The sequence below is a fragment of the Nerophis lumbriciformis genome, linkage group LG18, assembly GCF_033978685.3.
Source record: "Nerophis lumbriciformis linkage group LG18, RoL_Nlum_v2.1, whole genome shotgun sequence".
NCBI lineage: Eukaryota > Metazoa > Chordata > Actinopteri > Syngnathiformes > Syngnathidae > Nerophis > Nerophis lumbriciformis.
This window is the reverse complement of record NC_084565.2, coordinates 36,611,062-36,624,070: the sequence shown is the minus strand read 5'-3', so window position 1 is coordinate 36,624,070 and position 13,009 is coordinate 36,611,062. Positions and strand designations below refer to the sequence as shown.

Below are 13,009 nucleotides of genomic sequence, written 5' to 3'. Positions count from 1 at the left end.
AGTCGGGGTCCACGTAATCAATTCATGGTGTATAAAGAGAGCACAGACAACTAAACGAGAGAGCGCCATGTTTTCCACCAAGCACATGTGCACGCATTTTCCGTCGCTTTGACGTTAGTTTTTCTGACGAAATAAACCAAAAACAATAAGTTCTGAACATACTCCAGCTCATAAACTTACAATACTCAATACAATACTACTCAGTGGCCTAGTGGTTAGAGTGTCCGCCCTGAGATGGGTAGGTTGTGAGTTCAAACCCCGGCCGAGTCATACCAAAGACTATAAAAATGGGACCCATTACCTCCCTGCTTGGCACTCAGGGTTGGAATTGGGGGTTAAATCTCCAAAAATGATTCCCGGGCGCAGCCACCGCTGCTGCTCACTGCTCCCCTCACCTCCCAGGGGGTGAACAAGGGGATGGGTCAAATGCAGAGGACAAATTTCACCACGCCTACTGTGTGTGTGACTATCATTGGTACTTTAACTTACCGTATTTTCCACACTATAAGCCGCACCAAAAAACCACAAATTTTCACAAAAGCTGACAGTGCGGCTTATAACCCGGTGCGCCTTATATATGGATTAATATAAATATTTATTTTCATAAAGTTTCGGTCTCGCAACTACGGTAAACAGCCGCCATCTTGTTTCCCCGTAGAAGAGGAAGCGCTTCTTCTTCTATGGTAAGCAACTGCCAAGGTAAGCACCCGCCCCCGTAGAAGAGGAAGCGCTTCTTCTTCTACGGTAAGCAACCACCCGCCCCCGTAGAAGAAGAAGCGCGCGGGTATTACGTTTCATTTCCTTTGTGTGTTTACATCTGTAAAGACCACAAAATGGCTCCTACTAAGCGACACGCGTATAACGCAGAATTTAAACTTAAGGCAATAAGTCATGCCAAAGAACACGGAAATAGAGCAGCAGCAAGAGAATATAACATAAATGAATCAATGGTGCGTAGGTGGAGGAAGCAACAAGATGACCTGCGCCAGGTAAAGAAGACAAAACAGAGTTTCCGAGGGAACAAAGCAAGATGGCAACTGTTGGAGGACAAACTCGAACAGTGGGTTGTTGAGCAGAGAGCAGCAAGCAGAAGTGTCAGCACCATCACTATTCGAATGAAGGCAACAGCGCTAGCAAGCGAACTTCACCTGGATGATTTTAAAGGTGGTGCTTCTTGGTGTTTCCGGTTCATGAAAAGACGCAATCTCTCCATCCGCACACGGACTACTATTTCACAGCAACTGCCTAAAGACTTTCAAGAAAAGCTGGCTACTTTCCGTGCATATTGTAAAAACAAGATAGCTGAAAAAAAGATCCGGACAGAGAACATTATCAACATGGACGAGGTTCCGCTGACTTTTGATATTCCTGTGAACCGCACTGTGGATACAACGGGAGCACGTACGGTGAATATTCGCACCACAGGGAATGAGAAGTCGTCCTTCACTGTGGTTCTAGCTTGCCATGCTAATGGCCAGAAACTTCCACCCATGGTGATATTCAAAAAGGAAGACCTTGCCAAAAGAGACCTTTCCAGCCGGCGTCATCATAAAAGCTAACTCGAAGGGATGGATGGATGAAGAAAAGATGAGCGAGTGGTTAAGGGAAGTTTACGCGAAGAGGCCGGGTGGCTTTTTTCACGCAGCTCCGTCCATGTTGATATACGACTCCATGCGCGCCCACATCACGCTGGTTTTTAATATATTATTAAAGTTTGACTGACCTATCTGACTGTTTTTTTGACATTCCCTTTAGCGCAGTTAGATGCGGCTTATAACACGGGGCGGCTTATAGGTGGACAGAGTTTTGAAATATGCCGTTCATTGAAGGCGCGGCTTATAACCCAGGGCGGCTTATGGTGCGGAAAATACGGTAACTTAAAACAAGCTTTTATATCATGAAAGTAGAGGCACTCTGCTGCTACATTCCTGCAGTGTTTAGTGGCCAGCAGACTCTCTAACACGTAAAAAAAAAAATACACAGAACGACCAAAACAAAACAACTTATTACCCTCATTTTGCCAAAATCTTCATTAGCTTTGGACCAACAATCAATGATGACTTTTGTGTGAAGTATGTCAACTGTGGTGTCTGCCTCCGATGTATTTGTAAAAACTGTATGTATCACTCATTATGGATTATTATAACTCAATCTTTTGTAACACATAAGTGAATACCATATTTTTCAGACTATAAGGCGCACTTAAAATTATTTCATTTTTTTCAAAACTCGACAGTGCGCCTTATAACCCGGTGCGCCTAATCTACGGAATCATTTTGATTGTGCTTACTGACCTCAAAGCTCTTTTATTTGGTACGTGGTGTAATGATAAGTGTGACCAGTAGATGGCAGTCACACATAAGAGATATGTGTAGACTGCAATATGACTCAAGTAAACGACACCAACATTTTATATGTTCCATTGAAAATATAGAACATTACACACGGCGCTCAAAAATCTATCAAAATGTTTTAGTACGACTTTGGTAAGCTATGAAGCCGCACCGCTTGATGGATTGTACTGTGCTTCAACATACGAGTGTTATTCTGGTGTGTGTATAAGGTAAGACATATCTGCTGTTTTGTTTCGCAATATTATGCTAAAGCAACTTGTCTTACCTTCTGGTACGTGCTGATGTGTATTTGGGATCTGCATAAGTCCTGAAAATTTGCGCGAGTCCGCCTTTGTAGTTTGTGCCGATACCATAGTCGATAAGCTTCTTCTTTTTCACTATCTTCTTGTTATAGGACATTCATCCTCCGCTGTTGCCATTTCTAATATAAAGTAGTGTAAATTCTTACTTATATCTGTCAGTAAACTCGCCACGAAAGCGCTAAAACATACCGGTGTAGTGAGTTTACATTATTCACCCAAGGAACTTTAGTTATTAGAGAGTTCCGGTCGGACGTTTTTTCACGGGACACATTTCCGGCGTTGTTGTTGCACTAGTGCGCCTTTTAATCCCTCTGGTCCAGAAAATACGGTAAGTGTACTTTTGTACTTATTTCCCCATAATATCTCAGATATGGGAACACTGGCAAGTATGAGAGAATATGGAGTTTTATTTTCTTTATTCATTATGAGATTTTCAGTTAATTTTTTCATCTATTATTCCACCCCAAATGTGGTTTATTTTACACTTTCAATGTCCATCTATTTTTGTCTTTTTCCTTTACTGTTACCAAATTAAATAATTATAGACTTAGACAACTTGGAAAAACTTTCTTGATCCACAAGGGAAATTGTTCCATAAAAACCTCTAAAGGCTTAACAAAGTTTCGTTGTACTTGTGCAATGACAATAAAGACCTATCTATCTATCTTAGTGGCCACATGTGTGGACAGCACCTTTTAGCTCTTATTTTCAAAATTATGTACACTACTGAATTGGGGTCTTATGGCCCTTATGTGGACACTTACACTGCCATCTAGTGGTGTCAGAAGAGTACAACATACAATGGAATTTGGGGGGAAAAAAGTGTAAAAATAAGAATTAGCATGTCACTAAACATGAAGTACACATTTGTGTACTTATGGACTAAGTACATCATATCAAAAGATGATTCTTAGTTTTCATTCTAATTAGGGTCCAATAAACCCAAATAGCAAAGATAAATAAAAAAGCATGTAAACAAACAGATTGGGCCTTAAGAGGTTGTTTTACTGAGATTTTTGTCAAACCATATATTTAATTTGTTAATATTTCTAAGAGCTTCTGTGTGTTCTCTTCTGAACAAAACGCAGCCGTTGTGTCATGTTTACCTGGCACAAGACGCTGTAATCAATGTCTCTCCGATGCTGATGGCGAACCTTCACTTCCCACACTTGTCTTCTTTCCGGGTTGTGAGGAAAGCGGCTCCGTGCTGCACGACAGCAAAACTAACAAGGGAGCGCTGCAAACACATAGCATCAGCTCAAAGTTGGTAGCAAACATGACACCTTGTAGTCACGTGAGCGCCTTTTGACCTGAAACCGAGTTGGCCACACTCTCTTTATACACATTTTCACGTAGACTATAGCCTATTCACTGAAGGAAATGTTAAAAAATCCAGTTTGTAGCTAACGGACACAAATGTGGCGGGTCCATCCAAGCTTCATTTTAAGATGGGTAGTGAAGCCTTGCTCTTCTAGTTCTACAATTCTCTCTTGAACTGCCTCTTCTCTCAAAAGTGGAGCAAACAAGTGGGTTTTAAGGTCAGGACATGGTTAAAACGTCACGTGTCAGACAGACTCCTCACCAGAAGAAGAGTAACAATCCAGTCCGAGGACATGACCCGTCTTCTGCTGCGTTACTCCACGGGAAGTCCTCGGTTTTTCCACTGCGGCTTTCTGTTCGACAACAGCACCCTCTGCTGCTGACAAGTCGCCGTCTCTCCCCTGTGCCGGCACGGCGGCAGAATTACCCAGGTTTGGCAGGGAGAGCTGCAACATCCTTGCTAAGTTTTGCGTCTGAGAGGAGCCTGGCTGGTCCGAGGCGCCTCTGAAGGCAGCAGAGGCCATCGCCAGGCGAGCGCGGTCGAAGGAGAGCGGCAGGTCCTGGTCCTGGTCCTCCGTGCATCCTGAAGTTGGGATGGAACTGCCCCGTGAGCCGTTAAACGGTTCGGTTGGCATTCTGCCGGGGGAAGACTCGCTATCAATCTGGCAGCTGGCCGTCTCAAAAGGCGACAGCTTCTTCTTCACTGCAAGATCAAGCAAAAATATCATCTTCACTTCCATCTACGCCAGGCCTGGGCAATTATATTGACTACGGGGGCCAAATTTAGAGAAATAAAAATGTGTCTGGGGGCCAATATATCTGATTTTTAGGAACACTAATAACAATAATGTCTGATTGACTAATGACTTCATCCTCTGAGGTCCGAGAGCCAGCTCCAGCTCGTGGTGCCCAAGACGAGACTTCAAACCAGGGGAGACAGGGCCTTCTCTGTGGTCGGCCCTAAGCTCTGGAACACTCTGCCCCTCCATGTTCCAACTGCTCCCACAGTGGACTGTTTTAAGTCTCGTCTTAAGACCCACTTATATTCTTTGGCTTTTAACACTACATGAGTTCTGTGGTCCTCTGTGTTTTTAAAATGTTGATTTCTATTTATTATTTTAATTGGTTTTAACCTTTAAAACCGTTTTTAGTCATATTTATTTTATATTGGTTTTATATTTATTTATTTTTTTGTTTTTATTCAGTCGTTGGTGGAGCTAAGAATAATATTTGAATATTGTTTTTAATATTGTTGTGCAGCACTTTGGAAACATTTCTGTTGTTTAAATGTGCTATACAAATAAAGTGGATTGATTGATTGACTGAATGCTAAAAACGTTATGACTGACCGCCTTAAAAAACGGAATGGAATTTTTATTTTTTTACTGAGTGACACACCCAGAATATACATGAAAATAAATAATGTGGAATTTACTATATTAACTATGAAGGATAAAACACTGAATATTGACAACATATGAACGTCACACCCCCTCCCCATCTACACATTTTACAATCAAGTGAAACGCAACAAAAATGCAACAAACAGCAAAATATGAACGTGAAAGGGTAAACAAAAAAACCTACGATTTGATATATTACTAAGCTTTAGAACTTTGTTGTAAAAATCTCCTTCCGCGTCTGTCCCTGACACCCGCATTTAAGGCTGGCCGCTCTGGAAACACTCTGTGGAAACGCTCCCTACCCACACTGCTTGGTGCCTCGTCTGAGCTGCTGTGACTTAGATTACCATAGTAACTAATTAGATTACCATAGTAACTAATTAGATTACCATAGTAACTAGTATATCATGCAAAAGCGCAGATTCCAACCATTTACATACTTTGTATAGTTCAAGACTTACGGTCATTAGAAAACATCACTGCACATCATAATGGCAGCTACACTTTCCATCTTAAAGATCTAAAAAAATGATTTGGGAATGTCCGGCGGGCCAGATTGAAAAGCTCATCGCTTAATTTGCCCAGGTCTGATCTACACGCAACAGTGTTTGAGTTTTGACCGCATGCACTGACCAAGGCTTGTCGCCGACTCGTCCATCTCCGCTCTCCTCTTACAATAGGCTCTCGGGGTCCAGGGCTTGTGCTTACAGGCGGGGTCAAGCACCCGCAGCTTGGTAACGAAACGCTTGTACTCCTTTTCTAAAGCCTCCATGTTTACCTGGAACTCTGCTATCTTCCTCTCGGGGTAATGGGTGAGCTGGGATTGCTGAGAAAAGGTGAAACAAAACATTTGTAGTTTAATGGAGTGAAACTACTGCCAAAACAACACACACAAATGTATTTAGTTCATTCAGAAGTTTAAAAAAAATTCTATAAAAAAATGGATTTGCAAGTAAAAAAAACATTTTCTCCAATTAAAAACATGATTCGCAATTGTAAAAACAGTTTTTTTCAAACTAAAAAAAACGATACGCAAATTTAAAAACAATTTTAAGTATAAAAACAATTTCCTTCAACTAAAGAAATCAAAGTAAAAAAAACTTTTTTATACATTTTCTTCCATTAGAAAAATTATTCGCAAGTAAAAAAAAACAATTTTCTGAAAGTCAAAAAACGATTTGCAAGTGTAAGAACAACTTTTTTCAAATAAAAAAACGATTCACAAGAATAATAAAAACAATTTTCTTCAATTAAAAAGAACATTTGCATGTTAAAAAACTGTTTTCTTCAATATAAAAAAATATTCGCAAGTAGAACTATTTCCTTCAATTAAAAAAACACTAACAACTATTAAAATTTTTTTCTTCAATCAAAATAACGATTTGCAGATGTAAAAAACATTTTCAATTAAGAAACAACTATAAAAATATTCTCTTCAATTAAATAAAACAATTTGCAAGTATTAAAACTATTATTTTCAATTAAAAAACACATACACACGTACAAAAACATTTTTTTCAATTAAAAAAAATATTCGCAGGTATAAAAACAAATATTTTCAATTATAAACACATACATAAGAATAACAAAATGTCTTCAATAAAAAAAAAAAAATTGCAAATATAAATACTATTAAAAAAAACACAAATTTAAAAACAATTTTCTGCAAATAAAAAACGATTGCAAGTATTTTTCTTAGATTAAAAAGACGATACCCAAGTTTAAAAACAATTTTCTGCAAGTGAAAAAAACTATAAAAAAACTAATTTAAAAACTATTTTCTGCAAGTAAAAAAGGATTCACAAGAATAAAAACAATTTTCTTCAACTAAAAAAACCCACAAAAAACCTAGCTAATTTAAAATACTTTTTTGTTCAATAAAAGAAATGATTCGCAAGTATAAAGACAGTTTTGTTCAATTAAAAAAACACATACACAAGCATAAAAACATTTTCTTCAATTAAAAAACTAATTTGCAAGTACAAAAACTATTTTTTTGATTTAAAAAAACAACCCGCAGGTATAAAAAACATTTTCTTCAAATAAAAAAACGATATGGAAATTTACAAACCATTTTCTGCAAGTACAAAATACATTCTCAAGTACAAAAACAGTTTTCTTCAATTAAAAAAAAAAACATTCTTCAATTGCAAAAACAATGCGCAAATTAAAAAAAAAACATTCTGTAAATAAAATATGATTCGCAAGTATAAAAACAATTTTCTTCAACTAAAAACAATTCGTAAGTATAATCCCCCCCCCTTCAATTAAAAAAACAATTTGCAAGTATTAAACAATTGTCTTCAATCAAAAAAACGATGCGCAAATTAAAAAACTATTTTCTTCAATTAAAAAAACGATTTGCAAGTATAAAAACGATTTTATTCAATTAATAAACAATTTCAAGTATAAATACAATTTTCTGCAAGTAAAAAAACAATTCTCAAGTATACTTTTCTCCAATTAAAAAATATTTTTCTTCAACTAAAAAAAACATTCATAAGTATAAAAACATTTTTTTTCAATTAAAAAAAGATTCACAAGTATACTTTTTTTCAATTAAAAAAAAAAGCATTTGCAAGAATAAAAACAATTATCTTCAAGTTAAAACTTTTGGCAGTAATATTCCACACACTTGCCCTCAGAGCACCCGTAATTCACACTCTTCAACAACAGGTGGTGCTGCTGAGTCAATTTAAGGCCTTCAGAGCCATTTTTATTTGCACATGGTGTCTCCGCCAAAAATAACAACGAAGAAGAAGAAGCATGGAGGCATTCATAAAAAACATTGCATAATTTACAACGAGGGGATAGTAAAATAAATGTGTTGACTTACAGATTGAGCTTGTGTCCCTTCTCTTCTGGCCGACATTTTACTTCCCACCCTAATTTCACTGCGTAGATTTTTCTCTTAAACGGCAACAAACACAAGCAAATTACCTGCAGGTAATACTCCATTTCTTTCTTGATGCTGGGGATCCACTTCTTCACAGATGATGCGGAGTTAAGCGTAGACTGTAGAAAAAGGGATATTATTTTCATCGGCATGTATATTACTCAGGATAATGGGCTGATGATGAAGTAAAACCTTTCATTACCAACTTGGGTCTTCGCTCCCGGACATCTTTTAACCGACCTTCTGCAATGAAGATATGACAAACTATGTTACGGAGTATGCTACAGTGGTTAAATAACAAGCTAACAGGTTAGTTGTAAATATGATAATGTGTGAATATAGATTTTTAGAATTTTCGTTTGATTTGACGCTGAATTATTTGAGGCCGCTGACCAGTTATTTTTGGACTGATTAAAAAGCGCAGAGAAGAGAAGCTCCCTGCACAAAAGTGTTGACGAGACCAAGTGAGTGGCCGCCGTAAACACCAATAATTGAATTTATGTCATTAACAAATGTTATGACATACACTTTGTAATTGTGAAAAATATAGATAATTGTCAAACAAATGTGTTCTGTTAAACCACTACTGGTTATCGATGGTGTTCTAGCTATATTGTTTGCTTTAAAACATGTTACTGTGAGGAGGTTGCAAACAGCACGTTTTATTCAATAATTATTAACTACTGTACTGTGTGTGTGTGTGTATATGTGTGTATATATGTATATATATTAGAAATGCGCGGATAGGCAATTATTTCATCCGCAACCGCATCACAAAAGTCGTCAACCATCCGCCATTCACCCGAACTAACATTTAATCAAAACCGCACCCGCCCGCCATCCGCCACCCGCCCGTTGTTATATATCTAATATAGACGATGCAAGGCATTAGTGAGGTTATAAAGCTTTTGCCTGTTAAAGAAAGGAGACTGATCCAATGCAGCAGAGACATTCAATGCGTGCCACGCTGTCACGGCCCAGACGCACACCAGTGCGCAATCATCTGGGAGCCGCGCTGAGCGCACCTCCAAGCGCGCTCGCGCCACTCAAACTGCTGCAGGCAGCTGCGTTCTATCTTGTTTTAACATCCTGTGGCACTCTTCTGGGATCACAGCGGGCGAAACTGCTCATGCTCAGGGTGTTTGTGGAGGTTCGGGGTTTTGCACAAATGTGATGCACCATGTTAGATGTCCCGGTTTTGTGACTGTCGTAGACATAAACAGCGTCCCAGCTCTTGCAAATCACGTAGCCAGCATTACTATCATCCTGATTTACAACCTCATAAAAACGAGTCCACGCTGAACTTTTCTGGCCTTTTTTCCCCCTGGTCTTTAGTATTCCCTTTTTTAGTTTGTCGCGTACCACGTTTGCTGCCGGCGTTGCCATCTCTTTTTTTTTTCTTCTTCTGTTGTGGCATGCTGCAGGTGCCTGCTCGTTTTTCGTATGTGGGTAACAACATTTAACTATGTATATATATTTCCGAATTGGTTTAACTGCCACCCGCCTGAATCTATTTAAAATCTAATTTTTTTTTATTTCAACCGCCCGACCCGACCCACGGATAAAATCTAATTTTTTTTTATTTCAACCGCCCGACCCGTGGATAATCCGCGGACTCCGCGGTTGTGTCCGCAAACCGCGCATCTCTAATATATATATATATATATATATATATATATATATATATATATATATATATATATATATACACATTTTCTACCGCTTATCTATATAGGTATATTTATATACAGTACAAGCCAAAAGTTGGGACACACCTTCTCATTCAATGAGTTTTCTTTATTTTCATGACTATTTACATTGTAGATTGTCACTGAAGGCATCGGAACTATGAATGAACACATGTGGAGTTATGTACTTAACCAAAAAAGGTGAAATAACTGAAAACATGTTTTATATTCTAATTTCTTTAAAATAGCCACCCTTTGCTATGACTACTGGTTTGCACACTCTTGGCATTCTCTCGATGAGCTACAAGAGGTAGTCACCTGAAAGGGTTTTCACTTCACAGGTGTGCTTGAAGCTCATCGAGAGAATGCAAAGTTCGGAGCGGGCCCCATCCTCTTCCAGCATGACTGTGCACCAGTGCCCAAAGCAAGGTCCATAAAGACATGGATGACAGGGTCTGGTGTGGATGAACTTGACTGGCCTGCACAGAGTCCTGACCTGAACCCGATAGAGCACCTTTGGGATGAATTAGAACGGAGACTAAGAGCCAGGCCTTCTCAACCAACATCACCAATGCGCTTTTGGAAGAATGGTGGAAAATTCCTATAAACACACTCCGCAACCTTGTGGACAGCCTTCCCAGAAGAGTTGAAGCTGTAATAGTTGCAAAAGGTGGACCCACATCACATTGAACCCTATGAGTTAGGAATGAGATGGCACTTCAAGTTCATATGTGAGTAAAGGCAGGTGGCCAAATACTTTTGGCAATATAGTGTAATATATATATATATGTATATATATTACATATATGTATATATATATACATCTATAATATATATATATATATATATATATATATATATATATACATATATATACATTAGAGATGCGCGGTTTGCGGGCACAACCGCGGAGTCCGCGGATTATCCGCGGATCGGGCGGATGAAATTTAAAAAAATTAGATTTTATCCGCGGGTCGGGTCGGGCGGTTGAAATAAAAAAAATTTTGATTTTAAATAGATTCAGGCGGGTGGCAGTTAAACCAATTCGGAAATATATATACATAGTTAAATGTTGTTACCCACATACGAAAAACGAGCAGGCACCTGCTGCATATGCCACAACAGAAGAAAAAAAAAAAAAGAGATGGACACTTTTACGGAGCGGAGAAGGCCCCCGACGCCTCGCCGGGGTCCGGGACCGAGGCCCCTTCCCCCGAGAGGGCCCCACCGGGAGCCGTAGCTGAGGCGATCCGCGAGAAGGGCCCGACGCACGTCCAGGGTCACCACCGCGCCCACCGCACCGACACCCCGCCTCGTCCGCCTACGCCGCGGCCGGCGTCACGCGCAGCAGGTAAGCTGCTTACCTGCCCGCCACCCTCGTGGCCGGGGGCTCGTAACAGGGGTCACTCCGCGCGCTCCGCCCGCGCAGCTTACCTGCCCGCCACCCCTGTTGCCGGGGGCGCGTAACAGGGGTCACTCCGCGCGCAGTGCGGTCACGAAAGGGGTGGGGCTCACCCTGGTTGATATAGACAGCAGGACGGTGGCCATGGAAGTCGGAACCCGCTAAGGAGTGTGTAACAACCCACCTGCCGAATCAACTAGCCCTGAAAATGGATGGCGCTGGAGCGTTGGGCCCGTACCCGGCCGTCGCCGGCAGCGAGAGGCGCTTGGAGGTGCGCTCAGCGCGGCTCCCATATGATTGCGCACTGGTGTGCGTCTGGGTCGTGACAGCGTGGCATGCGAATGTCTGTGCTGCATTGGATCAGTCTCCTTTCTTTAACAGGCAAAAGCTTTATAACCTCACTAATGCCTTCCATCGTCTATATTAGATATATAACAACGGGCGGATGGCGGGCGGGTGCGGTTCTGATCAAATGTTACATCGGGTGGATGGCGGATGGTTGACGACTTTCTCATGCGGTTGCGGATGAAATAATTGCCTATCCGCGCATCTCTAATATACATACATATATGTATATATATATACATATATGTATATATATATATATATATATATACATATATATATATGTGTGTGTATGTATATATATATATATATATATATATGTATATATATATATATATATGCATGCCTTTTCGCAGCTCCCTTAATATTTGGTCTATTACAAAGGTCCAAGTGCCATTGAAAAGTGCCTATTTCCAGGGTCTTTGCAGTCCGTATCAATTAATTTGAAATATTTTGTGTTTGATTCCTTTTTGTCATGTTTCTAAATGATATTGTCAAGTTATGTCCTCTAGAAGCTAGCCGAGCAAGATATCGAGCAGCTAGCATAATTATATCCAAATATATAATATTAAGACAATCAGCCAAATTTGAATAATTAATTTAAATACGCATCGGTTTGGCATGTTTTGCAACGACCTACTTACCTTCTCTCTCTTTTTGCAGCCAAAGTCTGTTTAACTTTCCCTGTTGCTTCTCCTCGTTTCTCGCCATTTGGACAGAAGACCTCCTCGTTTGTGGCAGACACGCGGAAGTAAACAAAGTCACGTGGCGTCCCCGTCACGGAGTGGTATCGCGAGAACAGCTCCACGTGTTGGTAAGTGTTGTACGTTGGGCACTTCCACAGTCCACACTTACGTTGTAATACTATGTATATACTACTTATACTAAACTATAGTATACTATGTAAACTGTGTACTTCTCAGGTGGTGAATTTCAACAGCTTAGTGCGGTCCCAAATCGATTACTGACCTCGCTCGCTTACCGGATATGACGTTGCCAGTATTTCGTTCATTTTCTCTTCTGCGTGACTCCGTTCTAATAGTGAATTGTAACACAAAGTAAAAAATAATTTCCCTAGCCGCTACTTCGCGAAGATAATGATGATTAAGAGTGGTACATACATATTTTAATTTTTTTTTTTTTAATTTTTTAAGACGCTCGTACAACATCCGGGTACTGGCGGTCACTGCATTTTGCCATACAGTACTTGTACAGAATGTAAGCGTGGAAACTTGCGTGTACTTTCTTATATTATGCACACATATACAAATAATTAATATCATGTGTGTTTTTAATAAC

At 39.7% G+C, this 13,009-nt stretch overlaps 1 protein-coding gene across 1 annotated transcript; it reads right to left on the bottom strand.

Annotated features, from left to right (window-relative positions):
- Positions 1-5,672: 5,672 nt before the first annotated feature.
- Positions 5,673-12,789, bottom strand: LOC133617895 (uncharacterized). The gene is made up of 4 exons (XM_072915157.1): positions 12,355-12,789; positions 8,478-8,518; positions 8,320-8,394; positions 5,673-6,205 (listed from the first exon to the last, which is right to left on the bottom strand). Exons 1-4 carry the CDS (start codon positions 12,419-12,421, stop codon positions 5,972-5,974), a joined length of 417 nt encoding a protein of 138 aa, XP_072771258.1. The 5' UTR covers positions 12,422-12,789; the 3' UTR covers positions 5,673-5,971.
- Positions 12,790-13,009: the final 220 nt, after the last annotated feature.